Source organism: Anser cygnoides, chromosome 1 (assembly GCF_040182565.1).
Source record: "Anser cygnoides isolate HZ-2024a breed goose chromosome 1, Taihu_goose_T2T_genome, whole genome shotgun sequence".
NCBI classification, from domain to species: Eukaryota; Metazoa; Chordata; class Aves; order Anseriformes; family Anatidae; genus Anser; species Anser cygnoides.
Window position 1 is genome coordinate 58,748,824 of NC_089873.1, and position 25,713 is coordinate 58,774,536.

At 42.9% G+C, this 25,713-nt stretch overlaps 1 protein-coding gene across 1 annotated transcript in view; it reads left to right on the forward strand.

Moving 5' to 3' along the window:
* The window catches only part of NUAK1 (NUAK family kinase 1), a 49,460-nt gene that overhangs the window by 11,173 nt on the left and 12,574 nt on the right, over positions 1-25,713 (forward strand). The window contains exons 2-3 of the mRNA XM_048049942.2: positions 12,737-12,857; positions 24,437-24,588. Of these exons, the coding sequence (XP_047905899.2) occupies positions 12,737-12,857; positions 24,437-24,588 (273 nt within the window). The remainder of the gene's footprint in view (positions 1-12,736; positions 12,858-24,436; positions 24,589-25,713) is intronic.

A 25,713-nucleotide genomic window follows, 5' to 3' on the forward strand; every position in this document is an offset into this window, starting at 1 on the left:
AACAAAAACTCGCATCCCCTGTGATGTCGTGGGTGAAATGCTGCTCTCGATTACATTAACACTGTTGTAAACCGAAGAGTAGAATTTGGCCCTTTGTTTCAATTGAAATAGTTGTTTAACACAGGCAAGGACTAAACAATGCACTTGAAAGCAATTTGTGTTATTGTCTGTAGAGCAGAGCTTGTATTTTATGAACTGGCTGATCATAAAGACAGCATAAATCATGTAAAGCATTCTCATTTACTTTTTCTTTCTTTTTTCTTTTTGCAGATGGGGCTTGTAGAGTAGAGTTGCAGTCAAATGTCTGCTCCAGGATATTTTAGTTGAACTGTGTGAGTCCATTAAACAAATGTAATGGCTTTTTGGAAAGAAGTGCTGCGTGTTTCAAACCAAATGTTTTACATAGAGAACATCTGGGTAGCGCTGGGTGTTTGTATGTAGAGCACATCAGACAGCAGCCTTAGTGAGCTCAGCTGGGAGGTTGCCTGGGATGTAGTTGTAGGATATGACAGTTCAGTTGTTGTAGGGAATAATTCCTATGAAGTATTGCCATAAACCGAATGTTTGGCACAAACAGCTCTATCTTTGTTTTACTGTACACCCAAGTTATTCTTCTTATCTGCCCAGCAAAACTCTAAACAATGTTTAAACAATGCAGTAAATGTTGGCACCTCATGAGCTGCAGCATGCCCATTAAAGCAAGCTGGAGAAAGCAGCGTGAAGGGGGAATTCGGCTCGCTCTGTTTTCAGGGATTCCTGCCACGGACAACGCGGCGTGAGTGAGTGATGAATGCAGTATGTGCAGATGCTGTGGAGGGTTGAGTTGGAAGTGATCGATGTTACAGTGGTGTAGTGTGCCGCTGCTTTGAGGAATGTGAAAACGCAAAACCAGTGAAATCCGCACAATTAGCCTGACATTAGGGTTTGTTGGGGCTCCTGGAAGAACTTGAACCTAACTTGAACCTAAATTAATAAGCCTGCTTTTATTTTGCGACATCAAAGGTACTATACTTCCAGGAAATGTAGGAAATGTTGAAAAGAGTTTTATTTGGGTGTCTGTTCTTAAATTATTTCTGCAGTTTAGCTGAGGAATGCACGGCTCAAATGAGATGAAAGTTGTAATTTCCAGAGTAGCGATGCAGCTTCCCCTTTCAGGATTGTTTAAGTAAAAAGTTAAACAAAGTGGGTTAGGCAGTCTTTCGCTCCAGTCCCTTGTGGACAGCAATTCACGTTGCGCAGCACCGCTTTAATAGTTCTGCTCGGTACGACATGATTTGTGGTATTTGCTGAGATGAATTTCTGGACTGAGCAGCGTGAGAGGGAATTGCTCCTCACTCGGAGGAAGGTGGTACATCCAAGTCTGTGCGAAGGTCGCTGGCAGGGTGAAGCGGGAAGCCTGCGCTGCTGCTGTTGCACTACCTAACAACTTCGCTTTTGGCACGGGGACCCCAGAAAGCTGAGTGCTAACTCTCCCTCGTTCGACCGTTCCCAGCCAAAGCGCAGGCCAAAAAAGGTGTTTGTGCGTGTTGAAGAAGGGGGCAACAGTCCTGGAGATCATGCAGGCTGGGCGAGTTCTCTGCCAAAAGCTTTCCACCTCTTTCTTTAAAAAGAAACGCAAAGCGGTTTGCTGTTTCTCCCCTCCAAGGTTAACTCTCACCACAACTGCTTTTAACAGCTGCCTGTAGTTTTGCACTTCTCTTGTAGCAAGCTAGAATTATGCTTTTAAGGCTGCAAAATTGCATGACAGCCAGCCACTTCTTGGTAGGAAAGCGTAATTCATTTCTCCCCATCACGTCTATTCCAGGCCCGGCTGGCTGCGGGGAGCAAGAGTGTTCCTGTTCCTGTATTATTCTCTCCACTGAGCCATTAGGGTGGCCCTGGTAAATTACTTCTGATAAATAAAAGGGAACAACAGGAGGTTTCTCTACCTTCAGGGGTATAAATATTTCTTAGAAATCAGAGACGGATGGGGAAGAAATGTTAGCAAAGTCCTTTCCTCCCTCTGTAGCAATTCCACCGCCTTCTGTCATAAATTCTAGGAGGGTCCCTTCCAAAAAGGGACCATTAAATAGGTAACATCCAGCCTGGCCAGTGCAATACTGGAGCAGTGCTTTTACAAAAACAAATTTAATACTGCAACGTGATCTGCAAGCCCTGGAGCTAAATAACCTGGGTGAGGCTTGATACACAAGGTTGCCAATCTTTTTGTTTTCCAAGAGCATTTTTCCAGATAGGATGTGGGTCTACGGTTCACTAGATTCCCACCAGGAAATGTTGTTTATATTTTGGTCCATCTTAGACTGATTTAGTTAATTATACAAGATGTAGGTGCTTCTCATCTGATAGTCCTGTGTCGTTAACCCTTCCGACTATGCTGTTTATACACCTCCATGTACCTTCTGTGATACAGTCTCAGTGGCCCACCATCCTTGCGAACGAATGCCTGCTCATTAATGTTAATCCAAAGCCTAAGCTCTAAACTCAAGGTTAAAGTCTCTGCATGCTTCAAAATTCCACCAAAGGTTATTTAGGAACTTGAGGTGGTCAAGCAGTGTGGTATTGGGTATTGGGTTTTGATTACCGTTGTAGTACCTGAAGGACATTTCTTGAAGAAAGAATCTTCTCAAGTTTTTCATATCCTGTTGGTGAAATAACACTTTCTTTCTCCTTTCAATTAATTCTTAGCCTTCTTTGAAGGACTGCAGAACCAGGAGAGCAAAATTAAAGGATCCGCACAATACCAGGTGACATAGCATTTGTGCCAGAAGGGATGTTTTAAAGATGTGCAAAGCTCTTAGCTGTTCTGAGGCTTCCCTGAACTCACAGACACTTCAGGGAAAAGGAGAGAATAAGTTGAATTACATTTGTTTACCTACGACTTCCTCAAGCAGAACTTACCAAGTGAATGAAAATGCACTGTCAGGTGGCTTCTTGGAAAAAAAAAAAACAACACGTTGTAAAAAAGTGTTTAAACAAAGTCCAACCTCTTTCCTTGTTTAATGTGAATTACAGCCTTGCACTGATATAGCACCTTTCACCTAAACATATGCAAAATCACTTTGGAGACTCTGGTAACTGCTCAGGTTACCATTATTTAGCAATTATTTAGCAGCACGTTGCAATAGTCTGCAGCAGTTGCTTAGAGGGTGTGAATATCTCCATTTCCAACTTAAATTATTGGGAGGAATTACAGGAGACTGTCCTTTTCAGACTGGAACTAGATCTAGGCTCTGGGGCTTTATACCCCTCCTCTCAAGAAAGTCATAAAGGGCTTTTTCTACAGAAGTAGCCAGGATCTTGGTTTTGCATTTCATTCCCAAATCAGTGCCTCGAACAGTGTGCACTCCTACTATGGAGGATTACTTCAGTGTGATTCACTGCTTATTCACAACTGAAAAAACAACTTTGAATTAAAATCCCTCTCTATTGCCCCAGGTTAGCATTTTGCATGAGATCAGCAGCTATGGTAGCTGTGAGATCAAGCCTCAAATGAATGTGAGATCTATCTTCCAGTTTTCGGAGGGGGAATCTGTAATATCCATGTAACACTGAGAACAGTAAACTTGGGGCTTGTGAATTCCTTCACTCCTCTTTAACCTGACTTGCCAGTAATTTAATTAGTGCTAACCAGTCTGCACACTGACTTGCAGAAGTTAAAAGACCGACACATGATTCACTTCCAGTGACTTTTCCTCTTTTGCACATGTGCTGGACGGAGCTGCACGGTATTTGGAAGTTGATCAATAACGATTGCACAATTCTAACCTTATTTAAACTATGATATAAACAGACATGATAGAAACGGATGCTACCAGGTTTTTTTCCTACTTATAAGTGCAGTCAGATTTTTTATTTTTATTTTTTGGTTCCAACAAAATCGTAACCTGGAAGAAAAGCAGTTAGACTTTGTGTAATCCCAGTTCAGTGTAGCATTTGGCTTTTGTAAATGTGGAAGCCAAAAATAAACATCTGCTTGGCAACTTCACCAGAAGTTAACTATAAATGCAGTTTTCGTCTTCTCAGTGAATGTGGCATACAGTGCTGGTTGACATCTATTAAGAAGGAATGATCCATAGCTGAGGTTGCAGAGCATTTTTTTTTCTTTTAATTACAATTAGGAACCTCCACTGCAACAGGAAAATCCCCACCCAAGTTTCTTTCCAGATATAATACCTTATGTGCCAAAACATTAACTTTCCTTGAAAGTTTGAAGGTAGCTGGATGGGATATTTGTAAGTTATTAGATTTTGGAAAAGAGATGGTCTTCCACTGGTCTGGAATGACAACCATAACACTTTATTGTGGCCGTATTTTTCCCCACTTTTCTTTAGTCTTTCAGAATTAGATTGTAAGTCTGTTCTTTCACAGGGTAGGTTATATTAAAGTATTAGATATTGCATCTTTGGATATTCAGAAGGATCTTGCCAAGACAAAGTAAGCATGGTGGCTCTTCTCACCAGGCAGATGAACTCAGCATGAGACAGGGACTCTTCCAGCATGCCAGTCTTGGTCTCCAGTTCTAGCAGTGCTGGCTGCAAACATCTCCAATAACCTTGTCTGGTCCAGCCTCTGTTTTCCGTTGAATCCTTTGCAACCCCTGCTGCTACCAGGGCAGGCAGGACTTCATTAATGCCGTATGAACAACTTTCATTTGGGGAAGGGAAAGGTTTTTCAATAGATTTCTGACTTGTATTAGTAAGCTGTCAATTTCTGAATTCTGCAGCCCTCCCTTTCCTGTGGTTTGAAGATTCACTGCTTCAAAATGAAAAAATCAATAACCACATTGTTAACCTATGTTTTTAAATGCTCTTGAAAAGCAGATCTATACTGACCCAGATGAATGGTTTCTTTCACTCCTAATGATATATCAGTCCTGAAATGATTAATACAGAGCCGTAAGATGTGCCAGGTAGTGAGGATGACTCAAGGCCAGGCTTCTCAGCATTCAATGAAAAAAGGTCTGCCGGGCAAATTTGTCAGAGGATGCATGGTGTAAATATGCCAGCCTTCATATACGTAGCTGAGGGCAGCAGGTACAAAACAATGAAGGGCTATAAATTTTGCCGTAGGGCAGTAGTTGCTCAGGAAATGCGCACACAAGGCCTGTTAACAGGCACCGTATGCGGGGGTGAGGAAAGAAGTGGAGGAAGGGTGTTGTACATGTTCCTCCTGGCACCCATTTTGTATATGTACAGCAGAAATGTGCTAATCTGGTGCCTTCTCCTGCTTGTTAAAACTTGGTTCCATGGGCATTTTTCTGTGTGAATAAAGAGACCTAGAAAGAAGATATAACCCCTTGCCTAGTATTTGTGATTAGCTAATTCCTCTCCACTTGCTGAATCTCCATTTATGTACAGTAGCAGTAACTGTGTCCAGCAGAACTGGGAAAGAACAATTAAAGCAATGGTAAAATTACCCCGGTTCTCACAAGAAGCACTGGTACTTTGTGTCTTAGCTTATGCAAATGAAATTGTGATTTAACACTTATCACATAGACTTGGGTCTTCTAGTGCCTCGGTGCAAAGGTGAGAGTTTTTCTACAGGTAGTGAGCGATCTAGGAGCAGTAAGTCACCTTTGGCTTTCAGAAATATTATCTTTTTTATGTCATACTTTGGGAAGAGGGGAAGGAAGCAGAGAGGTGCCGATGTTCACTATTTGCTTTTACTGTACAGAATGAGACAGTTGTAAAAAAATATCTTTGCCTCTTAAAAGCAAGTGAACTTGAAAGGTGCCTCGTGGCATGTGCATCCTCACCCTTATGTGTGCAGCTGCTGGCTGTTGAACGACAGCGTTTTGTCTTCGCTACCATCCATGTAAGGCCACCAACAGATGTGCAGTGGGACAGAGCAATTGAGATTCGGGTCATGGGAGTCTCATTGGGTGTGGATGGCACCGTCTGCCTCTTTGAGCACCTTGCCCAGCTATTGCTTGGTTTGCCAACCTATCAAACAATGGAGTCGGGCCGTCGATAAATAGTTAATTAGGATTTTGTTGCATGCTTGGCTCCCAGGCAGTATCGCCATGGAGATGATCTGGCTTTTAGGATCTGAAAAGTAGCAATCTCCGGAACAATGGCATTGTGTCAACCGTACCCTTTCTCAGAGACTGCGAAGCAAAACGTGCGATGCCAGGTGCTGATTTCGCTTCAGCTCACAGTGGCCTCCCGTCCAACTTCTCAGTCGGGGCACAGAGTGTTTAGTGTTTTCTGTGGCAGTGCAGAAGCACATCCTGCACAATGCTGTTCACTGCTGCGTTTGGCCTGGGATGGGATTCTCAGGATAGCTTTTTTTTTTTCTGTATGTCAGGAAACACAGCAAAGAAATACTTGTGGGAGAAGAGACTTACAAGAAGAAGTCTGCACGAGGATGCCTTTGCAGAACCTGTTGAATGCCTGGCATCCGTGCAGAGATATCCTTCCACGGCTCCTTCTTTCCACCTGGAAGGTCCAGAGGCTGGATAGGCAGTTATTCAGCCCACTCCCTGCCTTTCCTTTCTCTTCCTTGTGCAGCCCCTGGAAGTGCCCTTTCAGTGCATTCAATGCATTATCAGCATCCCCCTCCTTATCATCTGATTGCAGCACCTCAGGGACCACCCAGTTTCATAGCTTTGTTTCTCTTCCTCTTATGTTGGTGATGTCTGGGCCAAGAGCCATAGGCATTTTCAGACTCCCCTGGAAAAAGTACCATAGGCATTTCCAGACTCCCCTGGAAAAACATAACACGGTGCCAGACGTTATTCTTTCTTGCTAAGCTCCATCGAGCTGGAGAAAGAACAATGTGCCTTTTCTCTCCCCACCCCCAGACATCCTCTGCTCTGCCTCTTTCTTCCCCTCAGCTCGATCCACCTATTCTTTACCTCCCCACCCTCGTTGGCACTTGCCACACGGCACTTCCCACCTAGGAGTCTCAAGGAAAGGAAACGGAGCTGTGAAACTGGCCGGGCTTGCCCATTTCCCATTGCTGGGTGGGGCTGGCCCCCGTTGGCAGCTTGAGGAAAGCAGAGGTTTATGGCTGCTTAGCCCTCCCCTCCCGCTACACCCGGACAAAATTGTTTGTAATACTGTTCGTGAAGCCGCATTTCTGACATATCTCCCCGTGACAGCAAGCCGTTTTCCCTTCCTCGAGGGACTGAGCTCTCTTCCCTGATGTCATTTTCCCGACTCTCCACAAGGCTATTGCAGTAACCCATCGGAATTTGCTCCGGAGCACGGGTGGTATGCGCAGGGGCTGGACCCAGCTTACAATTCACAGCCCCCGCGGTGGAGAAGAGCAGTTTGTTCATAGCTTACCACAGCCCTAAAAATAGCCCTGGTAGATAATAGGAGTGGAAGACAGTTTTCAATGGGACTGAATGTACTGCATGCGGAGGCTGCTGGGGGAGGCTGTGGCATTCAGGTGGTCAGCCTAGGTTACAGCAGCAGCCGACTTAAAAATCTGGGGCTTTCTGCAGCATGGCGAATTCTACCTTTGTTTATTTTCACGCATCTTGGCCAGGAATGAGGCAAACATGAGTTCATTAATTAAAAGCAAACGTACGAACCAGCTTCCTGAAATCAAGCGACGTAGCTTAACGCTTTGAAGAAAATTTGTTGCTTATCTTATGAGTGACGATGCCAGCAATGACTCAGCAGACCCGGAGATGTGATCTGGAAGTGGGCACCTACTGCCTGCTATGCCCTTTGCCAAATGTTCAGACTTTGAGATATTTTGCTGTTCTTTGTGGTCTTAATCTGCTTTTGTAGAAGAAAATTCCATGTGTCTGCTTTGCCCAGCAGCCAAGAAGCTCATAGAGGAGGAGACGTTTCTCTTACAGATAGGACTGAATGTACAGAAACCTTTGCAACCGTCGTGTTTTTGAAGTATTTATAGCTCAATTCATGTTATTTGTACCAAACAAAAGCAAAGAAGCATGAAGCATATTGGAAAATACTTCATAATCTCTCTACACCAGTTCAGAGAGTGAGTATAAATCGTCTTTCCAGCAAATGGAGACAGGTAATTTATTACAGCCTTGAAGAGAGCAGCTTATTTCTCCACGCTTCCTGCCCAGCAAGCTCTGCAAGCTGACTCATGGAGATGTAGGGAGCCAAAAGCTGTGCTCCCTCTTTCCTATCTGCTTCTGGAGGGCAGAGCAGCGGGTGAGCGGCAGCTGTGCTCAGGCAAAGCCCTTTGGAAACGCCTGGCTTTATTGGAGGTTTACAGCCCCCTGCTTTCTCTCCCTCATGCCGTGCATTTTGGGGAAGGTATTCCCTCTTTTTGCTTAACATGCCGGGGCTGGCACCTAAACTGGCCACGCATGTGAAGGAGGTTTCAGTCCATCCCTGGTGCTCCTTTCTCCCCTGTTACCCTCTGCAGCCATGGGACTCCATTGCCACCGGGGCTGCAGAGCAGATCCCAAGGATGCTTCTGCTGCATAGAGCTGGCAAGAGACAGTGACACAGTTGTTTTGGTCTGTTGGTTGCGGTTATTTATCTCACAAGGGTTCTCCTAAAGGGGAATGTGTATGTGTGTACTTGCATGCGTGCACGTAAGCAGTAAACTCTACAACTCGATTAAGACCGTCAAGTCATTCAGGATCAATCCCCACAGGGACCGTTACATCGTCTAGTTTTGAGCTGTGACCTTGATACTTATGCATGTATTTAACTTTACATGTGTGAGCCATCCCACAAAAGTCAGTGTGAAGCTCACATGTGTGAAGTTAGGCATGTGCTAAAGTGTTTTGCCAGAATGTGTACCGGGGCTACAGGGGCTCTGGGTGAACTTGAACCTATTTTGCTAGGGTAAGAGGCTTTGGATTTCATTATTAAGAACCCGATATATTACTCTGTCTGAAGGCAAGGTCTTGGAGTTATCTGAAATTCTCATTAAGACAAGAAGCTGGGAAAAATACAAATTCCTTCACTAGTAAAGTTACTAAAAATACTATAATTAAATTATCTAAGTCCTAAAACCAGTAAAATACATCGAAGAGGTGTGGTAGAGGTATAAGTACAGTGCTCTGAGAGTACCAAAGGGACTAATAGCACTTTCTCTGCAGATCTGGTATATTTTAAGTAGTTAATGTAGCTGATGTAAAAAAAGCATATTGCATTTGCCCTACTCTTGTTTCACATGCGGCGACCCTTAGCAAATTTTGATGGTGCACACAGTGGAGCTGTTGCAGAGAAAGCAAGGAGAATGAGCAAGCAAGAAAAAGACATAAAGAATGGACAAACAAGTTCTTTCATAAGGTATTTCTCAATTGAGATTATTTCTTATTAGGCTTAAGTTGTTCAGGTTTGTCGTGTACCGTGTCTGGCAGCAGTCCAGAGAGTTTTTGAAAAAAAGGATCCAGCTCCGTTGGGTGGTAAAAGCACTATATTTAGCAGGATATATTTCTGAATAAAATACATCTCACAGAAGAAATTCCATTATTGATATTTGTCTTACAACCGAACAACAAAAAAACAGAGAGGGATCTTATTTTGCTCAGAGAGATGAAAGCAATGAAATACCCCAAATGTGATCATGACTTGCATGGCTTCTGTGAAATACTGAAAAATATACTTGGCTGCTTTCTTGTTCTTGCTGTTGTCTTCACATCAGTGAACTTAAGCCCACAGACCCTTGCTGACGCAGCCTGAGCAGCCTGCTGCAGGTGAACGACGCTTGGCTGGCAGAGATCCCTTGTGTGGCGGAGAGGAGCCAGCACGAACACTGCTGTGCGCTGTCCTGTTGCGCTGCTAATCCTGTTTCGGGATGCCTCTCTGACAGTGAAAGCCTGCTGACAGCAATCGCTCGCTCGCTGCCCTTTCGGATCAGGTCACCGGCAAGGCTGTGTGCTCCTGGTAGTCCTCGAGCCCATCCCCTTGGGAAGGGAGCTGTGCAGGCCACCAGGCAGACAGTGCGAGGTAGAAAGTGTTTACTGAGATGTGTTCGAGCTGTTCACTTCCCTAAGACTCTTTTTGAGGGGAAAAATAGCAACTGGACATGGGGAAAGCTATCAGAGTTGGCCTCTAATGATGCTGTGGCTTGGTGGGCGAGACACTCCTGTGATGTGTTGCAGCTGGGGAGAGGCAGGCAGCAATTCCTGTGCTGCTACTGTCCTCTTTCCTTTAGGAGTAATAGGAGTAACATCAGCTTTCCCTTTCGATTTCCTCATCTTTTTCCTCAAAGAAAGTAAATAGTGCCATTTCACCACTTGCTGCCCGAGGCTTAAATAATAAATGGCTGCACTGTGCTTTGAGCATCTTCATGTGCTACACAAGTACGCAGTGGTAGCATTTCATCAGTAGCTGTGAGTGTCTGAAGTCTTGCTCCGAAACAGAGTGCTCCTCCTGGTAACGCCTTGTCCCTCTGTGAAGGGACACTGCCTCCGTTGCAGAGCTCCTGCTGTAAAAGCCAAGTCTTTAGAAATCAAAGCTCCTAGGTGCATTAACCACTTTTCTGCGTGGGCTGTGAGACTGTAAACTCTGTAGTCCTGAAGAAAAATATCTGCCCAGGCAAAACATCTGCTTGCATTTGAAAATTCATCCAAACATGTATTTACAGAGTGCTGCCGCTCTTTTCAATCACATTTGCATTTCTGTATCTAAAAATATATGTTTTCACATGTGCAATTATTCCTGAGAGGCCATTTACAGTAATTATGTGTAGACTTACAAAAGTCCTGTCTGTGAAGCACAGAGTCAAGCTGGTGGGAGATTGGCATGCCCTCTGGGGTTCTGTTATTACTTTAGCAGCCATGAATGATGAAGAATTTGCACCCCGTTGTATATTTGACAATGAAATCCTTCTTAAATTCTTCCTCAGAGCCAAGTACAAGGCTGTCTTTTAATAAAAAATGTGTTTTTACCCATGTCTATATTTATTTCTCGCAGGAATGCACATACTGCTCCAAGAGCCACCCACGTCCTTCTTGTATACAGGGTGTATTTGCATTTGCAGCCTGTCCCAATGCAAACATGGGAAGGGAGGGGGGGAAATCCAACCTTGTCTTTACTGTTAGTTGCCTTCTCCATCTCTATAAGCACTTGGAGATTACCTGGATCACTCATTTTGTTAAGATCTGCTGCATTACCTTCACTAGAAATATGTCTAGTGTAGATAAGACCGTAGATATGTTGTTACTTTTAAAATCTCAATACCAAATTTTGTGGTAAAGAGGAAGAAAAGAATTGTTGTTTTTTTTTGTTTTGTTTTTTTTTTCATGCAAATCAGTTTGACCCTTGATTTCTGCGTTTTGTTCTGCTGTCCTGAAGTAGGGTAGCACTTGAGCATGTGCTTGATTTTAAGCACGTGCTGAAATCTTGGTGAATTCAAGGGGATGAGGCATATGCTTACTGCTTTTTTGAACAATGTTGCTTTTCAGAGTTGAAGGTCTTATAGGAAACCCGATCCTTTAAAGTAGCTCCTGTTTATGTACATTTCAATTTTATAATATTGTAAGTTTTCCCCTTCTTTCTTCGATATCCTTGATGCTACATCGTATAATGAAAACAGTACCGGTCATGCCACTTGCAGTTACTGAAGCAGGCAGTGAAAGTACTTTTCTTCTGAGGGAACCAGGGAAATCACATAAATCACAGATTTGCTAATGTTTTCCCAGGAAAGGTCCGCAGTAGTAGGCTGCATAGAATGACAAAAGCGTTGTTTACCCATAAAGGGGTGGTCATCTCAGCAGGTCAGTGATGCTTTTCAAAGACTTATTGTTGATTTTAAACTAGCTGATAATTTATTCCCTGAACTCTGCCTTACAAAAATAAAACAGGGTAAATATTGAGTATAATAAAGGCCATGCTGCTATTCAGTCTGCACAATGCCCTCACCTTCCCTCTCACACCACCTTCTCTCCATTGTTGGCTTGGGCATTTCTCAAAGGGCATGAGCTGACCTCTGCAATTATTTATGGCGTTGTTCAGATAAGCCCCTTTTCACAGGCAACCTACACACACTCACAAGGGCTGTTATAATTTGAATTTATATTGCGAGTTCAGCTATCACTTCCTCTGTTCCCACCCTGCCTTTTGGAAAGATACCCAGTCACACGATGTGCTTGTAAAAAGGTTGCTGATTGAGGAAGGATGCAGGAAGGATATGGTTTTGCAGTGATTGCATAAGTGCTGTGGAGGGCCTGAAGCTTTGGGTTTATATGAGGACGAGTTTAGATGTGAATTTCTAAGATTTATTTCTTCGGATTTTGAAATAAGTCTTAACTCACGAGCAGTTTGCCTACTTTAGAGAACCATGGAGCAACCCACGTTAATGTGGTCCTCGGTGTACTAGCATAGACAAATATCGATTTTGTAATCAGCATCCTGGGTCCTCTGCCTCCTTTTCATCAGAGATCTCAACTTTATTTGAGAGAAATTGTCTCCAAAGCTTCTGTTTGAAATTGTCAGATGTGGTCATGTCTAACTGAATGCTGTTCCCATCAAAGGCTTTTGGGAGTTTTACTGTTTGCCTCAGTCCCTAGGCCAACAGAGGTCCTTCCAAACAGTGCTGTGCTCCCCCTCAGTGAAGTCCTAATACCTGAAGATCTTAAACTTCATGCTATCCTTTACTGTAATGAGAGTGCATTTATTGCTATAAAAAGAAGGAGCTGGGGTGTGGAGGTTTGTATGTTAAAACTTTGTTTTGGTCATTCCGCGTTCTGCCAACATCTAACATCTGTATTTATTTTTTGAACTCTCCTTAATGGATTATATGCATCTGTTCAGTTCCAAGAATAATGCTTGATTTCCTGAATTTATAGGTTGCAATAAAATCCATTCGTAAGGACAAAATTAAGGATGAACAAGACATGGTTCACATCAGACGGGAGATTGAGATCATGTCATCCCTCAGCCACCCTCATATCATCACCATATATGAAGGTTAGTGAACGCAATTCTCCTCTCCAACTTCTCAGTTACGTTCTTCCGGACCTGATGTTCATATTCCTTGAGATCATGCACCAAACCCTTACTCCTAGTGTAACCTACCTCTTACCAAAGGGACCGTGTGAGTACTGTCTTCCCTCTGAACCATCGGTGTTTGACAGATGCATAACCCTTTGCCTGGAGCAACTTCTTCGTGTGTGACTTAAGCGCTCTGTGGCAGGTGGAAATCATTGCATGTGTGATCTCACCTCCTTGCTCCCATTGAAAGTTCAGTTTAATTCCACCCTTGCTCACATCAGCCCCACATCAGTTTATGTCCCCAGCCCCTCAGCCAGTCCTCGCAGACTTTTCTTCATAGGGCTGCACAAGACCAGTCTTGTTTGCTTTACTTAGCGTGAGCAATGCTGTATCTGTCTGTAAAGTCTTTGAAAGCTCTTTGCATTTTATTTATGAACATGTATTTGTCTTAAGTTTGGTCCTCCCTTACCTGCCATGGTTCTGTCTTCGCTGCTTTTTTCCTCTGAATCCAAGCATCCACTTCCTATCAACCTCTGCATGGTTTTCTGTCAGTCTGGTCTCTGGCGTGTCATTCCTATTCCTTATTCCTGTCTTTCTCCTCTAGCTCCTTTCTTCCTGGGACATGGCAGTGAAGCCTGGTATTCCTGAATTCCTGGCTCTGAGAGCTGCTGTTCCCTGGTTTAGAGCAAGGAGCAGGAAGCCAGGGGCATTTTTCCGTTCTCCTGTTTGTTTGTTTATATATTTATAGAGTATCACCCTGTAGGAAAATATCCCCCTCCTTCCTTCCTTCCTTAAGTCTGTAACATCCCAGAGCTAAATAGCTCGGGCTGGGTACGTGCTAAAAGACACTGGCTGAGAGGTCCACTGCTGGGTCTCCATAAGAAGAGCAGCAGCACCGTGGACCTGGGCTGTGGGCTCCAAAGGTTTGGAGGGACTCGGGTTGGGTGGCCTCATCCGAGAGGATCACCTCTTCCCCCACGTGCAGAACAGGCAGCCTGAATTTAGCCCTTCATATTTACATACCCATGAGGTAAACGCTCAAGGTGATGATATGTATATGGCAGCTCCACTCCGAGAGTCAATACAACTGATTAAAACAAGGGCTGGCTTGGAGTACTGTTACAGTATCACATATTGAGTTATTCAAAAGCATGTTCTTTTACTTGAAAAGAGATGAATATCTGTCTTTTTATTGAATAAACTCATAACAGGATCTGGGAACAGAAAAGGGGAGGGATGCTGTGTCAGCATGTGGGTTGCAAATGGAACAAAAGTTATTTCAAATGTGCACGGGAACTCCAAAAGAAAAAAGATTAAGCATGCTGCAGTGCTTTGACCAATTGCCCTTCTCATCCTTAGTTTGAATAGCTTTTACTGAGTTAAAACATTTGTAAAAGTTAAAAAGATTACAGCATTTTTAAGAAGCAGACAGTAAAATCCCGTGGGAGCAAAACTTTCCCCTCCGGCCCCGCAGAGGGCGGAGCATCGCTTCTGCAGCACAACCAGTGCAGTTTTGCAGTGGAGGTTTCATCCCATCTCCAGGAGGCCGAGTTGTCTATGGCAGGTGACATCGCTCCTTCTGCGTTGCTCTGCTCTTGTGGTCTGTCAGCCAGCAGCAGCCCTTTGCAGAGACAAACCTGGAAGCAGTTTTTCTCTCATTTCTGGAAGGTTTTCCATTCTGTTGCTGGTTTGTTTCCTTTTAGTTTTCTAGAAGGCAGAGCAGCCTTTTATGGCTCCGTGTGTTTAACTCATGGCCTGAAGGGGTAGGCAGTAGAAGTCAGCTGCTTGGTTTGGCCATTGGAAGACCATATTCCACGGAGCAGAGGAATAGTGGCTATACAGCTCATCCAGCCTTTCCAGGCAGTCAGATTTTGTATTCAGCTTCTTGTAGCCAACACTGTAACACTGGATATTGTAGTACTGGGAAGATGTGGGGATGTGCAGCCGAGTCCAGAGGAGCAGTTACATACTGCCCAGAGATCAGGATGTGAGTTCAGTGACCCTTAAGCATGTGCTTCTTAAGTGTGCGCTTCATTTTAAGCCTAGAGTATATTTGTGGTGAAGTTATGGGACTACATCTAGGACTGAAGTACTTGTATCCTATTGAAGTGGGATTTTAAACACAATTGTCTGTTCCTCTTGAGTGAGGCAATAAAGAGTGATAATATTGCAATCATCTGACTTGAAATGTTGAAGTTACACTGTCTTCAGGGGTGGGCTTCATCACGCCAGATTTAAGCCATTCAACATTTAGGCAGTTGGGGCACACTTCAAGTCTATTTCCTCTCTCTAGTCAAGAGAGATCAGTGTCTACACAAGGTGGTTTGCTCCCTCCTGGGAGATATTTTTTCCGATAGGTGGGATAAATGACATACTGGAGGTTCCTTTTGGTGGCAGATGAGGTTTAGCTGACTAACTTAAATCAGATGCTTAACTTTTAGTCTGAAGCCACCCTGCAGGTATCTTTCTGCTCTCTCACTAGTTTTTACTGTAGGCATTCAGACTGCCACTGTGCGTCCGAGAGTGCTTTCTGTAGGTGCCAGGTGGCACTGAATCTACCTAGCATGGACAATGCTGCATCCCTCTGTAAATATCATTGAAAGCTCCTTGGACTGCATTTACAAACATGTGTTTTCCTTAAGTAGGATCCTTGTTTAGGTATCCTTTTGACCTGCCTGCTTAAAAGCAATTAACCTTTGAATTTGTCAACTTGATGTAAACACAAGCTTATCTTTTTTTTTGATACCAAGCAAGTCCAAATGGGTGGAAGCAAAGCTTTCCAGTTTAATGATATTTTTTGTAACCAAATCAAAAGCAACGTATCTTGCCCATTACTGTGAGGGTAGGTGTACTGTTCTGAGTCCAAAGAAATTCCAACTTCTCAGCAGGGCTGTAATTGGCAATCTGTCGAGTGCGGCTGCAAGGGAAGTGCTCTTTCAAGTGACTTTAAACTCCTTGAAAGGGACTGGATAAATGAAGCTGGCTTTGCTAGCCGTGTTCTGATTTCAGGACATAAATTTTAATTTATAGAATAATGCCTCTGTCCATTCATCTGTCTGTCTCCCCCCCACCCCGCCTTCCTCTGCCCCATTTCTTTTTTGCCTTGAAAACTCTGGGATTTGATAATAAAGCCTTTGAGAGCTAACATATTTTTCCAGGAGTAGCCTGAGTGCAAAATCTGTTCCATCTGGCAATACTTTATAAAAGTTAAACCAGGGAAGAGCATAGGGCCTGATTCTGTAAACATTTAAACATGTGTTGGACCAATCACGCAAGTGAAGTTATGCTTGGGACATTCGGGAGTGAGCTCTTGAGTCTTTGTAGTATGAAATACAGTGCCTATGTGAGTGTTTCTGTGCAGGAAGAGTTGTCCTTGGTCAGCATAACCATCCAGAAAAGTTCATCCATTTGCAAAAGACATTTGAAAATGAACAGATTATTTGCTAACATGCTTGTAGAAATAGTTTAACGAAGATATTCCCTGAAGAATGAATAAATATTAGGATCAAAATTCAGTGCCCGTGGAACAGGATGGCATTAACATGAGCGAGTAACGAAAGGAAAGCATGTGCTTAAGTGCTTCGCTGGATTGGGGCCAGGATGCTTAGAGGAGTGCTGGACCCTTTACAACAACAAGGCCCAAAAAAATGAATTTCCCATGGAAGAGGGACTTCCTACTTTTTTTAGGTCATATTTTTTATATTCTTAAGAACAATAAATAAATAAATAAATAAAAAAGCAGAAGGGTGCTCTGTAAGTATCTCCGAGCAGGCAATGACTTGAGTGAGGTGACATGCTTAGGTTAATCAGGAAATCAGTTCAACTTTTCTGTACTTCCAAATGCCAAAGACAACGGAAGAAAATCTGACGGTGTGTGCTGATGGTGGCATGATATTTCACAATGCTCATTTTTCTTGCCAAGCACATGTTCAATCTCACAGTTTGTAACAGACTTCTGTGTGAGGAAAAGGAAGGGAACATTTGGTGTTTTGGATGCGTGTAGGCCTCTCTTCCATGCAGTGCTGCGTGAGTTGTGTTGGTCAAGCCACCACATCGAAAGCATCCACGTCACAAAAAAGCCAACTGGGTAGCATCTGGCAAGGTGCACGAACCATGCTGACAAAGCTGGGTTCCTGCAGCAGCGCTGGCTCAGGCAGGTGCTCCCAAACCATTGGCGTCCATCCCTGGATGGGACAGGAACAGCAGCCACGTGGTCCGCAGGCCCGTGTGTGTGGAGAGCAGCCTGGCTACGTGTGTCAGGCTAACAATGTGGAGGCAGGCCCAGCCTCTGCTATTGTGTTTCAGACGTAATCAAAACAAACCTCGATGCCTAATTACTTGATCCCTTCTGCGTGCAAAACACCTGAAAAAGTCAATACAAGTCCCGTAAAACGTCATGTGGCTGACTGGGCTTTTAACAAGATTGATGAAAGTTGGAAAGCTGGAATGTGCTTTTTTTTTTTTTTTTTTTTTTTAATTTATCCAACAGAAAGTACTTCAGCAGTGACAGTATTTAAGCACATTTCTAATTGGTTTCCTCTAATTATGTAGTCTTTTGCGCTTAGAGTGCTTTATTTCCATTGTTTTCACTTGATAACATCCAAGAACACGAAGTAATATTTCTAGAGTCTGATGATAGTAATGAAACAAATATGAACAAACTTAACTCCTCAGTTATCATACCCACCTTTATAAATTTCCTGTCATTCAGGATGACTGCCTAAACAATGTTTTGTCTGACTTGACATGAACCCAAATGCTTGAGATCACTGGCAAGTTCAATTCAGACCTCAAAATGACGGCAAGCAGCAATGAAATTTATTTCTATCTTTCCTCACACAGGCCTCCCACTGCAATGTAAATGTTTGCTTGTCTGAGGTTGCTCAGCAGTTTGTAATCGTAATTAACAAAAAAGGGGGAATTAGCTCATATTCTTTGCTGAAACAAAAGACAATTAGTGTAACATGTAGTATTGTGGCTGAAGTAGCAACTCTCATTTTTTCTCTCCTTCCTTTTTAAATAGTAGACAGGCAAAATATGCATATCCTCAGACTCATTCTTTGAGAAACAGCCTCGTCAAGGATAATGGTTCTCATTTTGATTTAATCCCCTCACTAGGGAGTAAATTCTAGCATGCCATCTGATTTAAAATGATTATTGCAGGATCTTAACTACATTCCTTTAATTTAAGAAGAGATGCAGTAAGGCCATAATTCAGGAAAGCAATTTAGCATATGCTTACCTTTAAAACACATACTTTTATCTTGTTATCTTCAATTATAATTAAGCATATGCATAAATTTAAGCATATGCATATGAGTGGTTTACTAAATTGGACCTTGGATTTTTTTCATGGCTGCTACATGTGCTATTCAAAAACAGTCATAAACTAATAATAATAGTAAATAAATAAATAAATACATAGTACAGTTTTCAAGTATTTTTACATCAAGGGGCTGTAAACCTTTTCAAGCAGTCAAGAACACAAAGGACACATGGGGCTGAAATTCTAAGGTAAAAAACACTTTTCAGTATTCATGTGTCTTTTTGAAGAATAATTCTTGCCTTATTACACAAGTGAGGCAACTGGGTCATATATGACTTTTCTGAATGAAAAGGTTATTCTAGTCTGCATCTCTAAAATTAAAAACAAACTCGCTTGTTCTTTTGATTTGGCTGACCTTTAATAAAAGAGCATTTTGTAGCAGTGGAAAGGTACTTCTGTCTGCGGCTGTTAGGAGAGTAATAAAAATACCGCTGAATGGAAAGACACCAGATGGAAGGAATGTCAACATACTGGAACTAATTTAGGAGATTGCTCTGATAGAGAGCAAAGGCATGAGGAGAATTCAAATGGTTCCAGTGCGAAGAGATTGGCCGCCCCTCTTAAACTAACAAACTAAAATCCTTACCCCAGGGTTACATGTAAACCAAATGGAATCAGCCCGTGAGGAGGTAGTCCATTAAGCGGGAAAAAAATCCAACCCCCTCGGCACTCGCTCTGACTCGAGCATCCTGTAAGCTTGTAGAAAGGGCAAAAGCTTTCTGCTTTGTTTTGCTTTTTAAATTTTGTAGTAAATAAGTCCAAAGAAGTGAACTGCCGTAGCGAAGAGATGTCCAATGTAGTACAAAATCTGACTGATGTTTGTAAAACCATGTCTGTGTGAGCTTTAAGCACTTTGGGGGTAAAGTCCGTCTTTAGGAGCATGTAAGCTGGATAGGGAGTATGTTCATCTAGTGCCAAACTTGTCCTGCAGTTTCAGCAGAGGTGATGCCTGTGTAGCTAAAGAAATAATTTAGCAGAAGGGAAGGAAAAGATAAGGAAAGGGACAGGAAAGGGATGGAAAGGGGAAAGGAAAGGGGAAAGGAAAGGGGAAAGGGGAAAGGGGAAGGGAAGGGAAGGGAAAGGGAAAGGGAAAGGGAAAGGGAAAGGGAAAGGGAAAGGGAAAGGGAAAGGGAAAGGGAAAGGGAAAGGGAAAGGGAAAGGGAAAGGGAAAGGGAAAGGGAAAGGGAAAGGGAAAGGAAGAAGAGAAAAGATAAAAAAAAGAAAAGAAAAGAAAAAAAAAGAAAAAAGAAAAGAAAAAAAGAAAGAAAAGAAAAGAGAAAAAAGAGAAAAAAGAAGAGAAGAGAAGAGAAGAGAAGAGAAGAGAAGAGAAGAGAAGAGAAGAAAAAAGAAAAGAAAAGAAAAGAAAAGAAAAGAAAAGAAAAGAAAAGAAAAGAAAAGAAAAGAAAAGAAAAGAAAAGAAAAGAAAAGAAAAGAAAAGAAAAGAAAAGAAAAGAAAAGAAAAGAAAAGAAAAGAAAAGAAAAGAAAAGAAAAGAAAAGAAAAGAAAAGAAAAGAAAAGGAAAGGAAAGGAAAGGAAAGGAAAGCAAAGCAAAGCAAAGAAAAGCAAAGAAAAGCAAAGAAAAGCAAAGCAAAGCAAAGCAAAGCAAAGCAAAGAAAAGAAAAGAAAAGAAAAGAAAAGAAAAGAAAAGAAAAGAAAAGAAAAGAAAAGAAAAGAAAAGAAAAGAAAAGAAAAGAAAAGAAAAGAAAAGAAAAGAAAAGAAAAGAAAAGAAAAGAAAAGAAAAGAAAAGAAAAAAAAAGCTCTGATTAGCAAAAGCTCCCTACCAGTGCTATTTGGAAGATGGAAAGCTGTAGATAGAAGCTGAGTTCATCATTTCATGGCCTCTAAATATAAATAAGTGGAGAGATTATATCCAAGAATTATTACTGTAGTAGAACAGCCTGTGAAAGAGACAGATTGTTGACGTTACAAAATGTACTTCGTCTCAGATATGTCTTTGGTAGTGAGAAGTGAAGTTCTTTCCCAGTTTCACATTTTTATTCTTCAATGGGCTCTGAAGCCAACAGATTTGGTTCCAATTATCAGCTGAGAAGTATAGAACTTTTTTTTTTTCTTCTTTTTAAAATAAACAAACACAGAGTTAACAGAGTTACAGGAAGGGTTTAAAGAAAAGTTGTAAGAAATCTTTCCTTGACCACTGCAACTTAAGGGCCCTTTGCTGCTTGTGCAGAGCACTGCTGTTAGCCTCTGCCAAGGCTCTTAGGGCTGGACAGAGGAAGCACAAGCAGGCTTGTAGCTCGCTGGAAGATGCTGTTTCTCTGTGCATTAAGGCAGTACTCTTGCTAGTCTCATGGACTTGAGATTGCAGCCCTCATATCTTACCCAGCACCGCTTGACCGGTACAGCTGAGATGGTGCAGCAGCCCTCCCGCCGCACCAAAGCCTTGCTGCAGTCCTCTCAATGTATCTTGGCTTGTGGAGCAGTAGAAACAAACACAGTGGCTCAAAAATAAATGACGCACAGCTTGTAGCAAGTGTTTCTCCTGCTGCTTTCTCCTCTAACGTGTGGAACTCATGCCTCGTATCTAAGCAACTCCCGTCTCTCAGTACGTGATTGACGGGCCATCTCTGCTGCTGCCACCTGTCTGGGTGCTGATACCGGCACTTATCTTATTTAACCAGCTCTGTTTGCAGAGTATCGGTGCTTTGAAAGAAGCAGGAGCAACCCCACCTTTCCCATACATAACCCCCTCCTTCCCTTGACCTTGGTCGGGGCTGAGGAGCAGCTGAAGGCAGGCCTGCGTGACATGGCCGACCTGCCGGCCGTGAGCGGCGGGGCCTTCGTGGAGCAGGGGACCCTGCCAGAGCCGCGCTCCTCCACCAGCAGTAGCTGCAGCAGGGTTCAGGCACGCTTCGAGGCGGGGGCGAGTTTCGGAATGAATATGCAGTAGAGTGGCAGATAATAAATCATACGCAATGAAAACAAAGAGCGAACCAAGCCGGCCCAGAAGCTGTATGGAGGCAATCTGTCCGTCATCAGCCTGCAGGTTACAACCCAGGTGTTAACAGGGCAGTATATTTATTACCTCATTATTATTTGCAGTAAGTCAATCCAGCCTTTAATTAATGCCCTCCTCTCTTCCCCCAGACGTTGGCCACAATGCTTTCTTGGAGCGTATGTTTATAAAACTGCACACTGTGCTCAGAAGGGAAATTTAGAAGTGTCTGGATGAAGCCTGCCTGGCATCCTAACTGCTGCTGTGAAAATCATGGTGTACATGTCTGATGGGCTGAGAATTGCCAGAATACCACCTTGTCACGTGCCTGATTGTTTTGACCACTGAATTCCTTTATAAGTGTGTGTGTGTGTGTATAGACATAAATCCTACTGCCTTTCCACTCCCTGTGCCTTCAGTGGGAGCTCTCAGTTAAGGCATTTTTGTACACTGTTCAGTTCCCTTTCTGCAGGAAAGTAGCTGTACACCTTCTCATGAGATTCAGCTGATATGATGGAGGTGCTCTAAATTGAAATGAAGCGTTTTTTAAAGAAAATTCCTCCCACCTCCCTGAAAAAAAAGATTCTCCATTCACCTCTATTACAAGGGGAAGAGAGGAATTACTGTGCAATTCTGTAATCATTCAGCTACAGTCTTGGTGAGGAGGCCTCTGTAATGTCATCTAAGTCCAAGGGTCCTGTTCATAGCACTCCCTCATGAAGAAAAACAGCAAGTATGTCCCGATCGGGTGAAACCTGAATATGAATTACTGGGGTGCTTCTGCTCTCATTGATTCATGTGCATTTTTATGACAAAAATTCAAAAAATTCAGTGATTTCTGATTTACTAGATTCAATTTTAAGGTATTATCTCAGTTTCCTAGAGGGCATAAGAGAAAATTTGAATCAGAAAGTACCTTTAAATGCACATGCCTTCAACCAAGTGCTCACCGTGTCATTTCTGTATAAAGGTGGGAAAATATGTCTGAATCAGGACATCTATTAATATGGCAAATTTTAGTCCAGAGAAATTGAATTTTAGAATTTCATACTTCAGAATAGCAAGGGGGGTGGTTGAGAAAGCCCTCATGACTGAGTGATGAATGCAAAACTTTAATAAAAACATAGGCTGGAAAAATGTCACATCATAGCAGGACTGTTATCGCTGTCATTTCATCAGCAACCTTGAACATTTTGTAGGGTGCTAGCAGCCAGGGGAGTGAGGTGGGAAGAGCCGAGAGCCCTTTCTCCTCTGGCTGTGCCCCTCTGATGAGGCAAACATCCCTTGGAGCTCATGATGCTCCTCAGTTGGTATTGTTGGAGTGCACTCCCGTAAGAGTCTGCTGAGATCCATGGTGCCACGTGGCTAGTTCACCTTATGCATGCATCATATAATAACTCCTAACTCATTGAACCAGCTGTTTGATCATGTTTTTTTTTTTTTTCCTTTAAATCAAATTTCTTGAATAAAAGCATTTTCAGTGATTTGTCTCAGCATACTGAAACTACTTTTCGCTCTCCTACACAGCTCTGTTTCTAAAAACCATTTCCAAGCTTAGAGCAGTGAGTCTGTGCATCAGTGGTAACACATCACAGCACTTCCGTTTATGACACAGGGTATGTTCAGTTTTTCCCAGACAATATCAGTCTGTCATTCTTGGAGAGGATACTGTAAGCATAATCCATCCAGAGACAGCTCTTCCAGTTTCTGAAGTTTATTGTTAATGAGGATGCACATAGGATGTAATCACTGGCAGGAGCCTCTGCTTCGGGGTACAGCGAGGCCAACAGACAAGTGAGCGGCCAATTTTATCTGGCTGTTCACTCTCCCTTTTATCAGAGCTGTTTGGCTGGGGTTCAGGGGTGTTAGAGGGAGCTGCAGAGGCTTTGGCTTGCGGAGTTGAGTGACAAGGTGTGAGAGGACATGAGACAAAACCGAAGAGCAGCAAATGTCTACGCATTGAGAAAGGCAGCTTTGCAATTCACTGCAAAACCTAAAGTGTTTTTTGTTTTGTTTCGTTTTGTTTTTAAACCCTAAGGACTACTGGCAGGGCTTTGCTAAAAAGATGTAGGAAGGCATTGTTCCAGTAGGGCTGGTCAGAGCTAGCATCCGTTTGTAATAACCTCTATAACCTCATTAATTTGAAGATGTTTTGCTGCCAGTGTGACATGGGTTCAGCATGCTGCTACCACAGAATAAAACAGAAGGAAAGTCACCACGTTTTAACATGAGCAGTGGTTATTTATGGCAGGTGCAGGATGTTTGCAGTGGCTTGCGGAGGATTTTTGGTGTCAGAAGGGAAAAGCTGTTTAGCAGCCAGGGCATTGTGGCAATTTGAGACTTCTCATGGTCAGCTGTACTAGATTAAGTGTTTAGTTATCTACAACTTCAGTGAAGTCCTTGACAGTACGTGGCCTGAAGTACACTGAGCCCCAAAGAACAGCCATGCTGTGACGTGTATGAGATCAATGTGCCTTGCACCACTTACGTGGGAGTTGCGCATCGCTGCCGGCTCTGCGCAAGTGGCAAAGGACATATCTACAGCATGCAATGGGACCTGCGGCAGGGGCTGGACATAAGTGAGCGTGAGGATGAGTTGTGTGCATGAGATGGATTGCAGAGCCATGCTGACAAGAGCTGTATGGCTCCAGAGACATCGTAGACACTGCTGTCTCAGGTGTCTGTGCCCCTGGTGCTGCTGCACAGAGCTGGGCTAGGAGAGGATGCCTGCATCAGTGCGTTGGGTTTTGGTGGCAGGTGAACCAACAGTCATTATAAGCCAAATTGCTATTCTGTATCAGGCAGTCATTGAAAACAGAGTCTATTATCCCTTTTATTAACCCTTTCCAAATGATGAGATAGCTCCTGATTCCTTCTGTCACCTGGCCCCAAGAGGACTACAGGTAAGAGGCAGTCCCGGTTGGAGCCAGGGTTGAAATTCAGGTGTCATTGGCACAAGTGTCCGCCTCACCTCACCAGGATAAAGTTGGCTTTGCCACTGTGGCCCCATGTTGTAGTGGCAAAGACCTTTTTTCATCTAGCTGTGTGAAAGGCAGCAGCTTCTCAAAGCCTTGACTTCCTTCTCTTGATCTGAAATGTTGTCACCTTTCTGGGGAAAAAATTAGCTTTAGAGCTAGGTTTTGGGACTGTCTGTCTCCAGGCTGCAGTGATGACACAGGATGCGTTCAGTCATCCTAAGTCTTCTTCACCCTTTAAAGTGTTTTTAAAATGTATTGGATCAACTGTGTTTTTGTTTTTTCTTTTATCCTGTGCAGTGTTTGAAAATAAAGATAAGATTGTGATCATCATGGAGTATGCAAGTAAAGGAGAGTTGTATGATTACATCAGTGAGAGGCGGCGGCTGAGCGAAAGAGAGACAAGACATTTCTTCCGACAAATAGTCTCTGCTGTACATTACTGCCACAAGGTGAGCGAAGGATTTGATGTTAAAAAATGCTATTTGAAGGCTGAGTAGTGATTATATTTCAAAGCACGTCTGTGGCAACAGCGTTCATTATTAAGTATGACAGCATGTGATTATATCAGTATGCCAGAAGAGTGAAAGTGCTACAGTAGTTCTCTGCCTGTTTTTAAAGACTAAGGGTGTTTTCCTGTGTTATGGCATACTACCAGCCACACTCTTACATTAGCCCTACATCCCATTTTTCCTGTGGAATTAGTTCTCGTGACATAAAAAAACAATTAACTACATTAGCTAGAAAAGGCATTACATAGAAATTCTAGTACATTAATATTAATATATGGAAATTAATGATGATTCACAATTTCAATATGCAAGTGAAGAACTTTATAAAGGATATAAAACACATGAAAGCAAAATAGGCTGGAGAAAGCCATGAGTGTTCAGCTTTAGCATGTACTCACTCTGGATAGTTGGAAATAACTTTTCCAGATGTAGGAGGAGCACTAGAAAGATACCCTTTGCTAACGACTTTATCCATCATGGTACCCAGTAGAATGACATTGTAATCAATTAAACCCAAAGTAACTGACTGGCTGTCAGGGACCTTTTATCCCTGCTGCATACAGCCAAAACTTGCATGAGGCTAAAGCCAACGAGCAGCTAACACAGTCTTTTATTTGAATTCTTGAACATTTTAATCTCTATTTGAATTCTGATAAACAAGGCAGATTTTCAAAGTCCTCACTGTGAAGCACTGAAAAGCTGCAGTGGCCTTTTTGGTGCAGTTAATTTTTCCCAAATTTCTTTAAAGAAGTTCTTGACCTAAACCCAGCTTGTTCGTTTTCATCCCTAACATTTACAGTCTTTTAGGATTTTAACTCCCCTGATCCACACGGCTGCACATTGGAGGAAGGAGGGCTTTTGTAAGGACTAACGTCATTGACAGATATTGTTTTCTGGTGCCTGGGAAGGATATATTGCTTTCATGCAGTGGGGGCAGGATCCGGGCTGGAATTAAGTTCTAAAAAGAACCCCCCCCCCCCCCCCCCCCCCCGCTGTTTTACGGGCTTTGTGGGAGGACAGATTCCAGTCATTCTTCCCTTAACCACACACCAAGTGACTAATACA